At 45.4% G+C, this 19,013-nt stretch overlaps 1 protein-coding gene across 3 annotated transcripts in view; it reads left to right on the top strand.

The window, feature by feature from the left end:
- The window catches only part of MYO7A (myosin VIIA), a 103,034-nt gene that overhangs the window by 70,665 nt on the left and 13,356 nt on the right, over nt 1-19,013 (top strand). For 2 of the 3 annotated variants that reach the window (XM_074860449.1, XM_074860448.1), the window contains 17 exons: nt 668-752; nt 1,621-1,839; nt 2,007-2,114; nt 2,680-2,889; nt 3,429-3,632; nt 4,465-4,641; nt 6,409-6,498; nt 7,783-7,910; nt 9,218-9,344; nt 13,497-13,616; nt 14,331-14,504; nt 15,126-15,353; nt 16,587-16,757; nt 17,780-17,897; nt 18,186-18,312; nt 18,427-18,596; nt 18,703-18,893. In XM_074860449.1, the coding sequence (XP_074716550.1) occupies nt 668-752; nt 1,621-1,839; nt 2,007-2,114; nt 2,680-2,889; nt 3,429-3,632; nt 4,465-4,641; nt 6,409-6,498; nt 7,783-7,910; nt 9,218-9,344; nt 13,497-13,616; nt 14,331-14,504; nt 15,126-15,353; nt 16,587-16,757; nt 17,780-17,897; nt 18,186-18,312; nt 18,427-18,596; nt 18,703-18,893 (2,647 nt within the window). Of the gene's footprint in view, nt 1-667; nt 753-1,620; nt 1,840-2,006; nt 2,115-2,679; nt 2,890-3,428; nt 3,633-4,464; nt 4,642-6,408; nt 6,499-6,588; nt 6,667-7,782; nt 7,911-9,217; nt 9,345-13,496; nt 13,617-14,330; nt 14,505-15,125; nt 15,354-16,586; nt 16,758-17,779; nt 17,898-18,185; nt 18,313-18,426; nt 18,597-18,702; nt 18,894-19,013 lie in introns of those variants that run through there. The other variant, XM_074860450.1, reaches the window with a different exon arrangement.

The raw sequence follows: 19,013 nt of genomic DNA, 5'->3' as shown, positions 1-19,013 counted from the left end.
TGGAAGAAAAGGGGGAGCCACAGCCAAGGCCAAGCTTCACCCACAGAGGAGGGACAGTTCTTGGGGCTTTGTGCTCTTTGACTGTTCAAGCCATGGCTGTGACTCAGGTTGTGCCTTAGGCTTTGCAGAAAGGGCACAGCTAAATAACTCAGCAATGCTTCCCAGTAATCCTAGTGAGACCCCCAAGCCCTTCCAACACAATTGTCTCCGAGATTTCTACAGGTGGAATCATGCCAGGCTAAGAAGAGTGGAAGGAACAGATGGGGGTAGAAGGGTGGTGTTGCTGAAGTTTTCTCTTGATCATTTGGGTGATATTGAATCCGTTCTCAGGTGCTGGGATTGACACAGGGAGAGCAGGCAGGCAAGAGATTTCAGATGCGAGAGGAGGGTGCAGGGCAGGGGGAAAGAGGGGACCATTCTCAGCATCTCCTGCTCTGCTCATTCCCATAATCTGACAGAATCTGCCTGCAGAGATCTATCAGAGAGAGTCCCTACAGATCTTTTTATCAAAGCAAGGAATTTCTGGGGGAGGAGACTTTTTCAGGCCAAAAATGCAGTGTTTACTCCACCGGGCTGCTCAGCTTCAAATCTCCAAAGAATGAGGCCCAGGAAATGATGATAACTTGCAGCCAAACCACAGAGGCAAGTGATTGAAATGCCTTTGCAGGTCCAATTTCCTGAAAGTGAGAAATTCAGTTCTGATGATTCAGAGATACTGGCGTGGACATAACTGCAGGAAGAACTACGGTGCTGTAAGTACGGGGGTACTTCCTCACACCTCTGCCTTCTTACCTCTTTCATCTAAGACATACATAGGAGTTTCCTGGCTCAGAATGCCCCACTGAGTGTAGGAGGGGTTGGGGTTGGCTTTTATCAATTGGAGGGATGAATGGAGGTTTGCCCTTGCTGCTTTGCCTTCTCACTGAAGAGAGCACCTGACCACCTTCTAGCTGTCCTTTTCCCCATGAGTTAGATGTCCATTGCACCAACTGGTCACTTGGGGTTTTGAAACTCTTCCCCTAGTTTCCAGGTGACTGAAAACTCAAGAGCATTTTCATCTGAGAAACAGACTCCATCTCCAGGTGGGACTGTATCTGTGTTTCTCCCCAGCACAGTCCATGGCCCTCTTCTCTCCCTGTCCCAGCTGGCTCTGACCCAACAGCAGGTCACTGGGGAAGCGTGCCTCAATATCATTCCCCAAGTCTGCAGTTTGATAGAAATAGCCACTTCCAGGCTGATCAGGTGCCTTCTGCCATGAAACAACATCTTGTCTGTCAGGCAGTAGGTCTGCAGATGCTGCACCTCCATGGGAGCAATCCTCATGGCTTTGTGACTACCTTGAGATGATAAATCAGACCTCCTGAGGCCTCTCAAGAGCAGAAGCTCTGTAGGACTCAGTGGGGAAAAAGCTGTCTTTGTCCTTCCTGGGCTTTGAATCAGTGCAGCAGCTGGAGGGCTTCATTTCTCCACCCTCTTGGAGAGCCTCTTGAAGGCTTGTCCTGGTGGGGGCTGATTTCAGTGGCTCTGAAGCTGTGCAAGAAGGGTGCTAGAGATGGAAATTTGCTTATGGTGGGTGAGCTCCTGGGTGGTGGCGTGGTTTCATCCTGCTCCCTCTTGCAGATGCGGATCGGCTTCCTGAGGCTGCAGGCCCTCTACCGATCCCGCAAGCTCCACAAGCAGTACCACATGGCTCGCCGGCGGATCATCGAGTTTCAGGCACAATGCCGAGGCTACTTGGTCCGTAGGGCTTTCCGTCACCGCCTCTGGGCTGTCCTCACCGTCCAGGCATACGCCCGGGGCATGATTGCTCGAAGGCTGTATAAGCGTCTCCGGGGGGAAGTAAGTACTGTGGAGGAGAGGTCAATCATGGGAAATGGAGGTAGGGAGGGGGGAAATAAACACGCTCCTGCATCACGTGCTCATGGGATCAGTTTTTAAAGAGCAAAAAATAATTTCAAAAATAAGCAGATGCCTATTCAGAAGGGCTTTTGTGTTTATTCTCCCAGTATCATCGACGCCTGGAAGCAGAGAAACTTCGGCTGGCAGAAGAGGAACGACTCCGAAAGGAGATGAGTGCCAAGAAAGCCAAAGAGGAAGCAGAAAAGAAGCACCAAGTATGTGGGGACTGATCTCTTTCTGGGGCTCTGTCTCTTGTTTTCCAGGGACTGATTTTGCTCCTTTGATGGGGAATGCCAAATATATCTAAGGGATTTCTGCCCTGCTAGAGCGGTTTGTGTTTAATTTACTGAAGTACTCTGTGCTTTAACTAGTTTGAAGCTGCTCCAGAATTTCTGATCTGCTGCACAGGAATGCCAGAGATTACAGTTATTATTCACTTTCTTCTGCTATTGTATAAAAAGGCTGAAGGATGAACTGGGACACTGTGTCTGTATGCACATACATGTTTGCTGTATAAAAGAAAAAAATGAGGTCAGTGAGAGTCTCTGTTCATGGACCAGACCCTCTAAACAGGTACTATGGAAGGAAAAAATGCTATTTCTTTGTCCTTCTGCAGTTAGGAAACTGAGGCATGGACATGTCACTAATTTGCTCCAAGCCACATTGCTGGGATAGTGCCCCAAGCACTGGGCAGTCTGCCTTTCTAAAGCCAGGCACTGCAGAATTTAGTGCCAGCTCTTTAGAGGGAGAAGTTCAGTCATTGTACTTGTCCTGTTCCAGGTACGCTTGGCCCAGCTGGCACGGGAAGATGCAGAGAGAGAAGTAAAGGAGAAGGAGGAAGCACGTCGGAAAAAAGAGCTCTTAGAAAAAATGGAGAAAGCTCGCAATGAGCCAGTGAACGACTCAGAAATGGTGGACAAAATGTTTGGATTCCTGGGCACGACCTCCTCCCTGCCTGGCCAGGAAGGACAGGCACCCAATGGCTTCGAGGTACTGGCTGACTATCACATGAAAGGCCTTAACAACACATTAATGAATCAGGGGAGAGTACAGCAATACAAAAGTGGTTCTCTGAAGGCTTTCTTCAAGACCAGGCTCTTCTGTGTGTCCCCAGAGGGTTACCATGCTGTGGTTGGAGACAGGCAGGTAGTCTGCAGGCTTTCTCTGGGGCTACCAAATGGAGGAGAGCAGTATCACTATAAGATCATTGAAGACCTGTGGCCTTTGAGATCTTTTCCTTCGTGGTTCGTCACGGCTCACGGCATTTAGCTCTTAGACAAACTTTCCCCATGCTATGAGTGGGACCGTGTTTGTTGCGTTTCCTACTGCTCTGGGGACATTCCTGCACAGGCATGTCCTTCAGCGTTCAGGCTTAGCACAGGCTCCAGAGTTATATTTCATGGTTTTCCCTCCAGCTGGCTTTTCCTTTTGGGATAGAAATCAGACAAACAGAAAAGTCAGGCCCAAAGGGAAAGGGTAGTTCGGTATCCAAAACCATACTGAGTGCCTGACATGTCCTTCCCCACCAGGATCTTGAGCGAGTCCAGAAAGAGCTGGAGGAGGAGGACCTGGATGCAGCATTGCCTCTCCCTGAGGAAGAGGAGGAAGATCTCTCGGAGTACAAATTTGCCAAGTTTGCAGCAACGTATTTCCAGGGCACGACAACACACACTTACATCCGCCGGCCTCTCAAGCAGCCTCTCTTGTACCATGAAGATGAAGGAGACCAGTTGGTGAGGCAGGGGATGAAAACCATTGAGCAGGGGAGGGTGGGTTGGAGCAAGCCTTGGGAGCTGTTCACCCAAAGGGCACCAGCAGTTTCCCTTGGGGATACACTGGTGTGCTCGTGGTTTGGTGGAGAGCACAGCCCTCATCCGCTGCAGATGTGTCAGTCGACACTGTCTCACCAGCATGCTTTGAGCCCTGACAAGACAACGAGTGTTAGAGGGACGTAGTGGTGAGTCCATCTCTGTACCTTGATATTTGTGTTAGGACCATTAATGAAGTGCTCTGGGCTCAGGGCATGGATGATACAAATTGTTGAGCGAGTACCACTTGTAAAACTGCTACTTGGCAGCTGGAAAAGTGGCTTCTTACCTTACCAGGGCAGAGCTAGGAGAGGAGAAACCCTTGTCCTATAGCCAGTAGTATGAGAGCAGAACCGTATTGAACCTGCATGGCTATAATGAACATTACGTTGGCCATGAACTTGTCTTCACTGTGGTTCTCCTCCCCTCTGCAATGCTTAGGAGCTGCCAGTCACCGCCTCTCTATAAGGTTGGCATCTCCTAGCCAAGAAGCAAACCCCTTGTTGAGTGCACAAACACACTCATGGTGTGTGAACACAGAGCCTGAGTTTGTGGTCCCAGCCACCAGCCTGCCTGGTTTGCTCAGGGGGGATGTATGCTGCAGGCAAAACTGTTGTGTGTGGCACAGGAAAGCGTTTTACCTCCTGCAGATGTACAGAGACACCACAGTGGTGATCCTGGTGGATTCAGCATGGCTTGACCACCCCCTCCACTGCCCTGGTGTGAGCTAATGGAGGGTAATTTTCCTTTCGAATAGGCAGCACTTGCTGTATGGATCACTATCCTCCGTTTCATGGGAGACCTCCCTGAGCCAAAATATCATACAGCCATGAGTGATGGTGGTGAGAAGATACCAGTGATGACAAAAATCTATGAGACTCTTGGGAAGAAGACCTATAAGAAAGAACTGCAGGCTCTGCAGGGAGAAGGAGAGGTAAGTGCTGTGGCTGTAGAAAAGACGCTATTATTAGATGTTGGATATTGAAATGTGTTGGAAAGATACAACTTGTGGGGTTTGCTGCAGGCAATTAGTTTGTCAATTTTATTTGCAGTGATGCTACAAAGGGAGAACTGCTCATGTGTCAGGTGTTGATCCTGTCCCTTCTTCTTCACAGGGATAGCTGCATGTCCCCCAGCAATACATTAAGAGAAGTGCCTTGAGACCTGTCGTGGGGCTTTGATCTCTCTTCTCCACCCCATAGGGCAGAAATACATGGGGGGAATGCAGTGTCCTGTGTCATCGGTCTCTCATTTGGGGATTTCTTTTTGATCTGCCCTGCGTCAGAAGAGACTAAATTAAAAATGTGCCCTTAATCTTGGAGCAAGAAGCAAAGAGTTACCAGGAGACTGAGTTGTGGAAATAAAAAGAAAAAATCCCTTTTACATCCTCAGTGCATTCAGGGATGTCACTGGAGGACTTCATCTTAGGACCCCTCCCAGATAAGACATTGCTCTGCATAAATGACTGCCCATAATGCTGATATGCATTGCATATCTTCGGCAATTGCTTTATTCAGTAGGACAAGATATTACCTAGTATTGGCATTTTCTAGATGGCACTGTTGCATTTTCAAGTTTTCTGTACTCTCTGGACAAGCCCCTGTGGCATTTGGAGATGTAAATTAACAAATCTCCTAGTTTATAGAGATGGTGATATCATTTAGCACTTTCAGTGAATTACCTGAGAAGGAGAGTAGCCTCATCTGGATTGTAATTCTGTAAAAAATATACACCAACAATCACCTTTCATTCCTTCTACCCATAATTTCTTGTTTGTTTGTTACAAAAAGGCATATTTTGGCCAATTGAGACATCAGTTAGTACAGAAGAGAAGGAAAATTTAAGATGTCATTTTTCTCTGTGGTTGCATCTGCTCTGCAGAGTGCACAGGAGTGCAGAGAGATGTCTGAGCTGACCCTGAGCATGATGATATACAAATCCAGGTTTAGAGTACCAACTTGGCTTTGTAATGGATATAAACCATCACAGCTGCAGGACTCAAAGTGTTGATCTGGTGTAAAATCACAGTCTTTTCAAAGCTGTTTAAATGGGGAAAGGTTAACTGGGTCAAAAAGTGAATTGATTATCCATGCCATTTTAATCCCACGGCTGACATAAGTTTGGTATAAAAGTAGAAATCCAACCGTAATTTGATGATATGTAGTCAGTGCTTGGGTCTGTCCCACATCAAATTTACTCTTCTGGGAAATTTGATAGAGCACAGAGCTGATTAACAGTGATGAAACCACAATGAGTAACTACCTGCCCATGAATCGCTGGCTAGATGATTTCCAGCTCACAAACCTGCTGTGCAAATGGCTCATCTCAGAGAGTGGTCTTGCTCATCTCATTTAGAGTAGGAACAAGCCTGAATGTCATACAGCAGACCTGGGTGGTCCTAGGTTGACTAGGAGTCAGCCATGTATTCAACATAACTTTTTTCAGACATCCCCAATGTGTAATTTTGATCTGAGGGAGTCTTATTGATTGGAGCGTATCTACAAAATTCCGAGCCAGACCTGGGTTATCGGGGGGCACGGGAATATAGGTCCATGCTTCTGGTTGCCACCAGCCTCTGAAATATCTCACCCTCTGCCCAGGATTAATGGTCTTTTGCAGGAACCTGGGGGAGGCAGGGAGAGCATGTACTCAGCGGGGCTCTGTGTCTCACCACATTGCATCCACACGTCTTGCTTTGCAGAGTACTCACATTGACGGGCACAAGAAGAACAGTGTGCGGCACAAACTGGTCTCCTTAACACTCAAGAAGAAATCCAAACTGACGGAGGAGGTGAGAGGAGACGCTTGGCCGCCTGGCAGCACAAGTGCCGTTGGATTGTCTGCAGCCCTCTCTGACTCTCTTCTGCTTTTCCCTAGACAACATAGAACCAGCCCTCCTCTGGGTTTGGCGCTACCTGTCTCTCTGCCTGAAAGATTTAAGGAGTGTTTAAGGGGAAAGGTTGGCTTCCCGTGTCTCCTTGAGTCATTCTGCACCTCGCGCCGGCCTCCGCTCGGCTCCCGTTCTCCATCCATCCAGCACCTTCCCTCCCCTCTTTCACAGCCCTCCATCCAGCTGCCAATATCTCTCACCACTCTGTGATGGTCTGAATGTTACCCCTGCTTTTAGCTTCCTGCCCTCCACCGTGGACTGGGTAGCAGAGGTGGGGTCTCCAAATGCACTCACCCATCCTCTGCTCCTCTCCAGTGCCAGGGGCAAAACTCCCCATGGGAGCAGTTAGCCCAAGCTGAGAGCTTTTGAAAATCCCATCTCAAAAGAGTGAAGAGCCATAAATCTTTTTTTGGGGGGGGAGATGAAACCAATGCAAAGACATGGATTCAGTCGTCTTCTACACATGATCATGTCCATTCCCAGAGCAGGCACCATCTCAGCTGTCTATAGCTGCTTGAGAGCACAAAGATTGCTCTCTGAGATAGTCACCCCCTTTACCTTTAGGGTCAGTGGGGAGAAATACGACCCAGTCCAGCCTACCCTAATGTGGCTCTGAACACACTCTAGAAATGGTCACCTTTCTCCAGTGGCTCTAAATGGAGACTGGGTGGACTAGCTGAGACAGAGAACTGGTAGGCAGACAAATGCCATCCCTGTTCTCACAAACAAGAACCATGCTTATGCGCTTCTGGCTGCATCATTAGCATGGGGAGCGGGTCCATTTTGTCAGTGTTTTAATGATTTTTTTTAATATGACTGAGTTAAAGGGACAGGTCCTCCTTAGCAATAAGCTGGGGTTGTTCTAAAGATCCTTGGTGGACCTCTCCCAGCTGCAGGACCAGCTCAGAGCTGGGATGCAAGGGTGCCATTGTAGAAACCCTGGGCAAAGACCAACCAGGTGGGAGTGTGATGAGACAGGACCATTTTCAGCTTCACCCTTATGTGACCAAAGCCAACAAAGTTACACCCTCCCATCGCTGATAAAAGTGCTAGATTGAAGAACTTTTGAGACCCCTCCTGGCTGGTGGAGGAGTCCTCCTGGGGGAGCACCACACATTTGGGATGGGGGTGGGGGGGACATAGTAACTGGCTGTACTGAAAGAGAACAATTTGTCTGGTTGGCAGGTGACAAAGAGACTTCATGATGGTGAGTCCACGCTCCAGGGTAATAGCATGCTCGAAGACCGACCCACCTCCAACCTGGAGAAGCTCCATTTCATTATTGGTAATGGCATCCTCAGGCCAGCCTTAAGGTTAGAAATCAAGACCAAGGCATAAACATGCCGTTCTTTTCATTCCTTCTTCCTTGAGCTATTCTTGTCCAAATGATTTTGCAAGTGTGTGCAGCTTTACAAAGCTCTCATTGTATCATTTTTCTGGTTGTGTTGTATAATATGGGCTGGGTCACATCATGTTCCTTACTGTCCATATCAGGCCTGATGGAAAGACCATGCAGAGGGACTGAAATGCTTCTGAAAGTGCTAGTGGCTACTGGATTTTTTTTTAACGTTCTCTTGTTCACTGCCCTTTGTTTTTTATTTGACTATATAGATCTTTTTTGTTTGTGTGAATATTTTTAATGGTGTAGCAATGAAAAACAAACTCATTTCAGTTGCTAAATTGAGCATTCAAAAATTGTAAAGTAACAAATTAAGGCCAACTGGTGCAGCCCATTTATATGTGTGTGTGTGTTACAATACAGTCCTTGTTTATGTAGTCTCACGCTCTTTTCACTCACACCTATTAGCTCATTCCAGGAACAGGATGGACATCTTCATCTGATGACCAGCTTCTCTAGTTTTTATTTTATCCTCCCAGTTCACCACAAAACCCTTAGCCTTGCTTTTCTACACAAAGTCTGCTCTGAAGGCAGACCTGGTAGTGTCCCATGGGCTTTCCCATGGAGTTTGTCAGTGTAACAGGTTGGCTAACATTTTTATTATTGCCTCCCATGTAGATGAGGAAGTACTGTTATCCCTCATTTTGCATGTAGAGAACTAAGGTTAAAGTCAAAAATGGACATTAAATCCCAAATTGAGATACCTGTCAATGTGCGTGCCTGTTCAGATGTAAGAGCTGGACAAACCTTGACCTCGGCTGGAGCTGATAGTTCCCAACTCTTCCACAAAGCAAATTCAGGTGTCTCAAGACGAACAGCCAGCAAATGAAGATCCCAGCTGATGCCCTCTATGAGTTAGTTTAGGAGACTCTCTTGGTATTACTGGGAAATCTTTGCGAGAAACCAGAATAAACTCCATCATCTAGAGGTGACATTGATCTTCCTTGAACCTTGAGACTCCCTTTTATTTCCCTCCTTCTCTAAGCAGTGTCAGTCAGCTGTGGGAAATCTCAGCGGAAGCACAGGGAAGACTCAGCAGACATTACAGGACTGATGATGGATAGCATCTGCAATGATCATTAGGGCAGTTAAATTAATATCCTTGCAATGCTAAAATGAACTTTTAACTATCGATCACGTGCAGACAGGGTCTGTCTCTCTCTCTGATCATGCTGAAAACCACCACCTCATTAACTAATGCTTTTTTCATTCCTGTTGCAGGGATGAAATCTATTGTCAAATCTGCAAGCAGCTGACCCAGAACCCATCCAAAAGCAGCCACGCCAGGGGTTGGATCCTGATGTCCCTCTGCGTGGGATGTTTCGCTCCATCTGAGAAGTTTGTGAAGGTAAATTGTAGATGATATTTGTCTCACGAATTATCTGCCCATATATTTTCTTTTCCATCCATGGGACCAGCTCTTCTCTTGGGTTTCACAGTAGAAGGAATCCTGGTCTTTATCTTTACCAGGAATTAAAATGACATAAAGTTCCTAAGAAAATTGTGCATGATCATAATCTCAGCCTCTAAAGTGGATCAGATGAGTCACTCCTGAGAAGTGACTCTCTCTTTCCTGTGACTCTAAAGGGAGTGTAGACAACCAGTTCAGATGATGCCTCCTGCACTGTAGAAGTATGAAGATGTGATTAAGTGACTTCTGGCAGGAAAGTTGATTGTGGGAGGCTGTAAGTGGAATTTGCACACCTGGAATAGCCCACATTTCTCCCCTCTTTCTCCCATCCAAAGGTCTATTCATTCATTCAAGCATCTACTAGCTTTGACAGTGTGACCTCAGGCATGTACTATAACAAAATTGGCAAGGAATAGTACTACACAGCTAATTATAAATATAACTTAACATAAAAAAATTGCACATAGAAAGGGAAGGGTTTCATTTACCTGGAAGTACGTCTGCATAGTTGCTTTCTGCATGCTACAACTTGCAATTGTCCAGCTCTAAACAGCCACATGAGAGACGACATGTAAGGTATCTTCAGAAGCACTGTGAATCGGCAGCACTGAAGTCAGTGGGAGATGCAAAGTGGCCGACACTTTTGAGAAGCAGGTTGTTCTTAAAGATTTTCTTTTTTCCTGGGTAACATTTTGTTGCCTAAATTTGAACAGTCTGCCTTCCAAATGAGTTACACACCTAGAGTCTGACTAACACCCACTGGACTGCTCAAGTTAATCCCATGCCTAAGAGTTTGGCTGGCTCAGGGCAAAGGGCTCAGCACTGTGTCTTTGCTTTGTGATGATATAATACCTCCTTTGTCCCTCTCAGATCTTTGAATGTTGGAGCCTGGACCTGCTCCTAAGCCTGCTGGAGATAAAGCTGTTCCATTAATTTCCATAGATATCAGATCAGTTACTGGGTCCTCAGCACTGAAAGAGCTGAAGCCAAGAATAGAAATCCCTCCTTCATCCCCAGGCCTTGCCAATATGAAATCTAATAAAGCAGATAAATCACTGGCAAAGTGGCACAAAATTAAATTATGTCTGGAAATGGGATCTGAGAAAGTATGCCACAGGAGGTTGTGTGGGTGTAAATCTTTAATAGCGGAAGATTATTTTCGGTGAGTGAAGCACTCCTCAGAAATAATTTATTGGTAGCTCTGGAGACTCAGACATAGAGTCATAAAATCATAGAATAATTTGGGTTGGAAGGAACATTTAAAGGTCATCTAGTGCGACCCCCCTCCAATGAGCAGGGACATATTCAACTAGATCAGATTGCTCAGAGCCTCATCCAACCTGACTTTGAATGTTTCCGGGGATGAGGCATCTACCACCTCTCTGGGCAACCTGTGCCAGTGATTCACATGTACCCCTGCCCGGAGTAATGGTCCTTGCTGAAATACAGGACAATATTCCCAACAGCTTCAGAGAAGGTTTATACTAATTCTGCCCTTACTCATCACCCTTTTGCACCTTGGGCTGTTGGAGATGATAGACAGCCTGTGGTGACCGAAGTGCCTCGAGTATGAATGCAAAGAACACTTGCAGCAGCCCACAATGTGGTTACCTTTCAAGGCCCTAGTCTTGCAAATAGCAACACACAGGCAGTGACTTGGGCAACATCTCAGAGCTCCTCTGAAGGCACTGTAGTTATCCATGGGGACATCATTGACACCTTCCAGGTTAAAATGTTATGAGATGAGACATTCTCATGATGAAATGTTAACTCTGCCCCCGAACCACATACATTCCCATTCAGACTCACTTGAAGTTATCTTGCCCCTGTACTCGGCACTGGTGAGGCCGCACCTCGATGACTGTGTTCAGTTTTGGGCCCCTCACTACAAAAAGGACATCGAATTACTTGAGCGTGTCCAGAGAAGGGCAACGAAGCTGGTGAAGGGTCTGGAGCACATGTCGTACGAGGAACAGCTGAGGGAACTGGGGTTGTTTAGTCTGGAGAAGAGGAGGCTGAGGGGAGACCTCATGGCCCTCTACAACTACCTGAAAGGAGGTTGCAGAGAGCTGGGGATGAGTCTCTTGAACCAAGTGACAAGTGACAGGACAAGAGGTAGTGGCCTCAAGCTGCGCCAGGGAAGGTTTAGACTGGATATTAGGAAGCATTTCTTTACAGAACGGGTAGTTAGGCGTTGGAATGGGCTGCCCAGGGAGGTGGTGGAGTCCCCATCCCTGGAGGGGTTTAAGAGTAAAGTTGATTGAGCGCTTAGGGATATGGTGTAGTTGGGAACTGTCAATGTTAGGTCAATGGTTGGCCTGGATGATCTTCAAGGTCTTTTCCAACCTAGACAATTCTGTGATTCTGTGAAAGGAATATTCAAAGTTTTTTGAAGTTCAATGAACTCTTCTGTTTTGAAGCTCTGTTAAACCAGGCCACCTGGTCCGGTCTGTTCTGGGTTGGGAGACAGATTCCATGTCAGTGCCAGACTTTACTCTCAGACTCTTAATCTGTTAGTACCATGTTTTCAGGAGTTAGTAGTCAGCTGAAATTTGATTTACTACTGACTACTGCTTTAACCATGCAATAGCTACTGTTAAACGTATGACAGCCACATGTTGACTATCAACCAGTTAGCTAAATGATATTTTGTTAACCTCACATTTTTCAGCTGATGCCATAATTTCCCACTTAGCAGTAATTATCCACCTTTTTAATAGAAGGAAAAGCATATAGGGGTAAATATCTCTTAGCAGTGAATGTTGTATCAGACTCCTGGTTATTTTTCTCCTGAAACCTCTAGGCTCTAACTTTAATAGCAGCAATATTATGGAAAAAAGACGAGGAATTTTGGGAAACTGTTGTGCCTAGAAGTTGTTCCACAACCTTCAATAGTGTCAGTTAGAACTAAACATTTTGAGAAGGATTTAGCTGATAACAAGACAGTCTTCAATATGTTTTCCTGCTCCCAAATATGAAGGTCATGCTTTAGATCCCATTAGACACCTTTATCACATCATATACTAAGCATGGATCAAGACATATTAGCACTCCTGTTCTTTGTTCCTTTCTTTCAACTAATAATGGACTTTGGTGGGAAGATTCAGTCACAAGGAAGGAAAATTAAAAATAATTATGTGATTACATAGTTCATTATTAACGGCATAATCAAAACTACACTTCTACACAGCATCAGCTGCTTGCAATCATTTGCAACAGCACCCATCCATATAATCTGGCTGTATTACCTAGTTATTTCAGAGTATCTCTGTAAATTATGATTGTCAGAGATATCTGTCTTTCTACCCATGCTATTTATGGACTGACAGTGTTATAGAGCAGTCTGTGTTACTGAAGGAACAACTATGTGTTATTATTCTGAGAACTCTTTATCTATAAAGTCTCTCTGAAAAATATGATTTACAGAACTGTTAGTCTTATCTACCTTTTTTGCCAAGATATTTATGTAATATTTTTAAGTGTATTATCTTTCATATTGTGGAAGCCAATTTGCTCTACAATGACATGACTGTATTTTTAGCATATGGTGAAGTGCTTCAGATTCTGGTTTAGGATCTTCTACAATGCAATTTAAAATCTGACTAAAGAAACATCTGTTTAATGTAATTGTGAAAGATCTTTTGTACTGGCAGCTAAGTGTTCTGAGTGGCATTTGCTTACAATTCGCTTGGATCATTACTTATACATCGTTTTCATTCACTCCCATCTTTTTGGCCAACACTCAATAACATTTTATAGTACATCTTTAAAACACAGAGATAGAAATCAGTGGCATCAATAGCAGGAACAGAAAAGGTGCTGCACTGGCTTCGATCAAAGGTTGTCTAGGCTGGTATCTTATCTCTACCAAGGCCAGAAACACACAGTATAAGAGCAAAGCAAGGGTACAGACTGTCCTACTCTCTCTCAGCTTCCAACAATGTGATGTACGAACATCCTGAGCCAGAGCGGTGTCACTGCCATTAGTCCCAGAGGGCTTTTCTCCAGTAAGACACTGCTTTTTAACCTTTGCAAATGTTTTTCCTCTAGAGCCGATGTTCTAACCAATGTGTTCCCTGTTGCCAACAGTATTTAAGGAACTTCATCAATGGAGGTCCCCCGGGTTATGCTCCCTATTGCGAAGAGAGGCTGAGGCGGACGTTTGCCAATGGGACAAGGACGCAGCCACCCAGCTGGCTGGAGCTGCAGGTACGAGTCCCTCCATCCTCTCCCCAGGCAGCTGCAGCTCAGGGTTTAAGCCTTTCACTATCACAGGAACCACATCTCTGGCAGGACAGAAAGTAGCATGACAAAATGCCTATTTCTCTCAAGAATGTTCATGTATTTCCAAGATAGTGCATTCCCCATGAATCCGCTTTGCTCCAGACTTGCTGAAGATCAAGCCCTTTGGCTACATCAATCCGTGCTCAAGAGTGGTCTTGGGCATTGAGGCCAGCTGGCACGCAACAAACCCCCCATGTATGCTAAGAAACTGTCTTCCAGATGAAGATGGCTGCAGGCAACTGCCTATTGAGAATGGTCCCTGGGACTTGTTCAGGGATAGCCATAGCTGGAACAGGCACAGTTTGTGCAATAATTGCTCATTTTCTATCCTAGTTTACTAGCATAGGCAGCTGTGCTCCAGCACCCAGGAGCATTCCCAGGCATGCTTGGATTTACTGGATTAGGCTCTTTGATAATGAATGTATTAAATAAAAAATCTGGGACTTCCAAGTGCTTCCAGTGGTTGACTGTACATTATCCTGCTGAGAAGGATGTTTCAGTAGCATTGAAAAGCAGCCAGTCAGTGGGATCGGAAATTAGAAAATGGATACCACAATTGGGTGAAAAAGTATGCAGGTAAATAGTCTCAATGGGATTGAAATACACATGCCTTTATAAAGTTTGACTTTAATCCAACAGGCAACCAAGTCCAAGAAACCAATCATGCTGCCTGTCACATTTATGGATGGGACAACAAAAACACTGTTAACTGACTCTGCAACAACTGCTAAAGAGCTCTGTAATTCATTGGCCGACAAAATCAGCCTGAAGGACCGATTTGGCTTTTCACTTTACATTGCACTTTTTGACAAGGTATATCTTTTATATTCCTGACTAATTCTATGAAAGAAGAGGGGGGTTCTCCTTGCCATCACGTATCTTCCAGAGTGTAGAAGGACCCTGCGCTTTGAGCAAATGGCCAGCCTTGAGGTCAGGAAGGAACATTTCTACAGTGCAGGTGCCAGCATGATTTTCACATTCATCCAGGGATGTTCCTTCTGAGGAGATATAATGCTTTATGGCTTCATGCCAGACTACAGTGAGAAGACAGAGGTGATAAATCTTCTGTAACAGGACAGGCTTTTTATTCTGGGTTTCTCTGGTTTAGCATGGTTGCATCCAAATTCATGACTTTGAAACAGAGTGTTTCAAAGCACAGTATGAATAAACAGTACTTTATAATGGGACTGCTGGCTTTGCCAATTCACGTTGATGTCCTCCTTTCATTCTAGATAGGAAACTGGGCTCAAAACAGAATGGCTCACCCAGCTATGCTGTAGACCTATTCAATCTTGGCTGGCTAGTGGAGATAGATACTTTGCTTTATTTTGATCATAAAGGAAGTCTGGATGAGTGACTCAGAGACAGAAATCTCTACCTGGAAAGGTCAGCATTTAGTCAGGTGAATGCCACTTTTCCCTCTGCCCTGACTAGGTCTCCTCGCTGGGGAGTGGCAATGACCATGTGATGGATGCTGTGTCTCAGTGCGAGCAGTATGCCAAAGAGCAGGGAGCGCAGGAGCGCAACGCGCCATGGAGACTCTTCTTCAGGAAGGAGATCTTCACTCCTTGGCACAACCCAAGTGAGGACAATGTGGCCACCAATCTCATCTATCAACAGATTGTGCGAGGGGTGAAGTTTGGGGAGTACCGGTGTGACAAGGTATGTGAAATAGGTTTTACCAAAGGGGATGGGAAATCTTCCTCCCTGAACACCTGCTAGCTTGGGGATTATGGTACTCACTTGGGAAACAGTAGCTACAGGCATCAGATCCTCTTAGCTGGGGACAGACTGGACACTCCCATGTGCTGCATGAGCACTCTCTCCTGGTGAATTTTGGATGGAAGAATTAACAGCCACTTCGTGCATCAGCCTTAGTTTGAAGGGCCACAGGTGGTCTGTAACCAGATCACCAGATCAGGAGTACACAGAAGGATCCTGTTTGGTGAATCCTGCTAAGCCTTAGACATGAAAGATGCTTTTCAGGATACCCAGACCTCTGCCATGCGATACAAACCCAATAATGCTGCCATATGCTGAAGGGACATTGGCAGCAGAAATCTATGCCTCTAGAGTCTGGGAGCTTACAAAATTATTCCAGTGTCACTGAAACAAGTATCTCAAGTAACATCAAAATCTATGACAATGTCTATCGCAATTTTTTTTACTTGTGTTTGAAATCATCCAGGTATCAAATTGAAGATATGTCTCTTCCTCAACACCTAATCATTCTCCTGTGGTCCGATAAAGTCCAGTCACCTTGGGAACTAAATAATCTTTTCCCATCTATGTTGCATTAACTACAGCTCTTTTATCCTATCAGAAGTCCTGCCCTTTCTTCCTCTCCCTCTCTTGCTCCTGGTCTCCTTGTGCTATTATCATCTCAGTAGCTCTGTTATTTCACCCCAAAGTGCTTGGAATGTAGCTGCACCAAAGAATAATTTACCATTCTGCATTATGCACAGGTTCTCAAATATAAGAAATGGGCTTCTCAAATTGGGCTTCTCAAATATAAGAAATGATGGATACATGCAGTTTTCAATCATTAAACTCTGTCTACTATAGCAAAATCACCCACTGCTGACTGCAGGCATCAGAAGACTAAACTGCAAGGAAAGACTGGGACAAACATGTTCACACACAGTACAGGGTTGCATGGTGCTGGTCACTGAACGTGTTAAGGTTTAATGACAGCTTTTAGTTTTTAGTGGTCAGTCTCCTGAACTTTAGATATTCAAAAAGCGCTGGTGAAGTTCTGCTGAAAGGAAGCATCCCCACACCATTCTGAAGCAGCAGTACATCGAGCCCTCACAAGGAGCTCCTTGGATGATGGAGCATGGATGTTGAGGTGATGGCCTGGTAACAGCATTAACTTGGCTTGTTTGGCTCCCACAGGAAGAAGATCTGGCAGAACTGGCTTCCCAGCAGTACTACGTGGACTACGGGTCAGAGATGGTACTGGAAAGGCTGCTAAATCTAATTCCATCCTACATCCCGGACAGAGAGATCACAGCTTCAAAAACAGTGGAAAAATGGGCTCAGCTCATCATAGCTGCACATAAAAAGGTGGGGACAATAGATCACCCGGCAAGGACCAAGACATGCTTCAGTAGCTTCGTGTGCCTTTTAAACATACATCAGACATCATAGCTCAGCTCTTAGTCTGGCCTGAAGCTAAATCAAAGAAGGTGGCAGGTTTTGTACTAGCCGTATTCAGATTTACCACTGGTTTTGAGGCAAGATCTGACAGAAGAAGACAATCTTCAGAGATTCACTGTGAGAAGCAAAATGCCATCTCTGGGGTCTTATTCCTGTTACAAAGGATTGTGGTGTTACTGTTGTATCACAGTGGTGGTTCATGTCTCCAGGCAATGTCAGGACCTTATTGTGTCAAGCATTGCGTAAAACCTCCCTGACTTCCATCAGAACATTTGTGACACCCTCCCACAGCGACACCTTCCATAACTCATTATCCATAACTCATGACCAGTCATGAGGATTGGTCACCCAGGCATGAGAAGTGACATTCATTTAACAGCAGGAACCAGCTTCAGATTAAACCCCCTAAAATGTAAACATCTTTATGTGTGTTAGGAGTCTCACCTCCCATTACTGTCAGTGGAAACCCAGGGATGCAATTCAGTTGGATCTTGCAGGTCCTCCATCAGCCTGTCAGCTACATACAGAAGTGTCAGGTATCTGAGGATCTCCTAAATAAAGCTAGATGACTGGGCTCAAAGGCTGTTGAGTCTCCATTTGCAGCTAAAGGACTGTCAGACTGCAAGGTAGACACCTACTTTAGGGAAACCCAAAGTTAGCTGAGATGAATCCCACCCAGTCTGGTCACTCTAGATGCTTTCCCAGCCTTCTCAAAGTCAGATTATTCCCTGAAGTGGGAACCAAAGGCCAGAACTTTGTCCAAACTATCACTTGTTCCTGTAGGACTTTGTTTGGCCCTTAGCCGCATTGAGACCTCAATTAATACTGGTTCCAAGATCTTCAGGTGACATGAATTGGTTTTGTTTGCTCTCTTCCTGGATATAACTGGGTTTGTGCTTCATGTTGGCTGTGGTTTGCTTTGTCTGTAGGGAATTTATACTCAGAAGAGGACAGACCCAAAAAAAGTCAAGGAAGAGGTAGTGGATTTTGCACGTTTCAAGTGGCCTTTGCTGTTTTCTCGGTTTTATGAAGCCTTCAAATTCTCAGGTGAGTCAGTAGAGCACATCCCCAGAGCACAGGATGCTCCAAAGTGAAAGGAACGAGAGATAGGGACTCCACAGATAGGAAGACTTAATGGACAGTCTAGCTGGTCTTTTTTGGAAATGTTATTTTTTTGTGCATCGTGATTAACAATGGCTCAAGCTATGAATCTGCCACTATTTCTCTTACTAAAAATAACACTTTTTTGATCATTGCATCCTCCTTTGAAATGCATACATTTTCCATATCCTAAGACCCTTCATGAACTGATTGTATGTCTTGTCTTCAATCCAGGGCCAAGCCTGCCTAAAAATGATGTGATTGTAGCTGTCAACTGGACAGGGGTGTACTTTGTGGATGAACAGGAGCAGGTTCTCTTAGAGCTCTCTTTCCCAGAGATCACAGCTGTATCAAGCAGCAGGTAAGGAGGAACAGACTTAGCTGGTAATCTCACCGTAAACCAATCCTTTTCCAGGCTTTGCCTCTTGATGCCATTATGTTTCTTGTTTATGTCTCCTGTAAAAATCTATCTCAGAGGGGGAAAACTGCAAGGGCAGAGTTTCACTTTGGCTACCATTAAAGGCGATGAATACACTTTCACCTCCAACAATGCCGAGGATATCCGGGACCTGGTGGTGACCTTCCTTGAAGGGCTAAGGAAAAGATCTAAGTATGTGGTCACTCTCCAAGACAACCCAAACCCTGGTAAGTAAATGGCCCAGCCCATAGGTAAACTTGTAGATAAATTAATTACTCCCAAATCATTTGGGGGGGGGGGGGGGAATCAAACTAATGATTGTTTTTCTTGCAGTGGGAGAAGAATCTGGGTTCCTCAGCTTCCTCAAAGGAGACCTCATAGTTCTGGACCAGGACACAGGAGAACATGTGATGAACTCAGGGTGGGCTAACGGGTTCAATGAACGGACCAAGCAGAGAGGGGATTTCCCAACTGATTCTGTCTACGTGTTGCCTACAGTCACCATGCCTCCGCTGGAGATCGTGGTAAGCTGTCTTCCAGAATGGCACAACTTGATACAAAGCCCGAGGAGGTCAAAGCCTTCCTGAAGAGCTTAGATCTGGCCAGAGTCTTCCTGATGATAAGGTGGAAACCAAAGTGGCTGA

Source organism: Strix uralensis, chromosome 2, assembly GCF_047716275.1.
Source record: "Strix uralensis isolate ZFMK-TIS-50842 chromosome 2, bStrUra1, whole genome shotgun sequence".
Classification (NCBI taxonomy): domain Eukaryota; kingdom Metazoa; phylum Chordata; class Aves; order Strigiformes; family Strigidae; genus Strix; species Strix uralensis.
The sequence above is the reverse complement of the archived record's forward strand: the minus strand, read 5'-3'. Positions and strand labels throughout refer to the sequence as shown.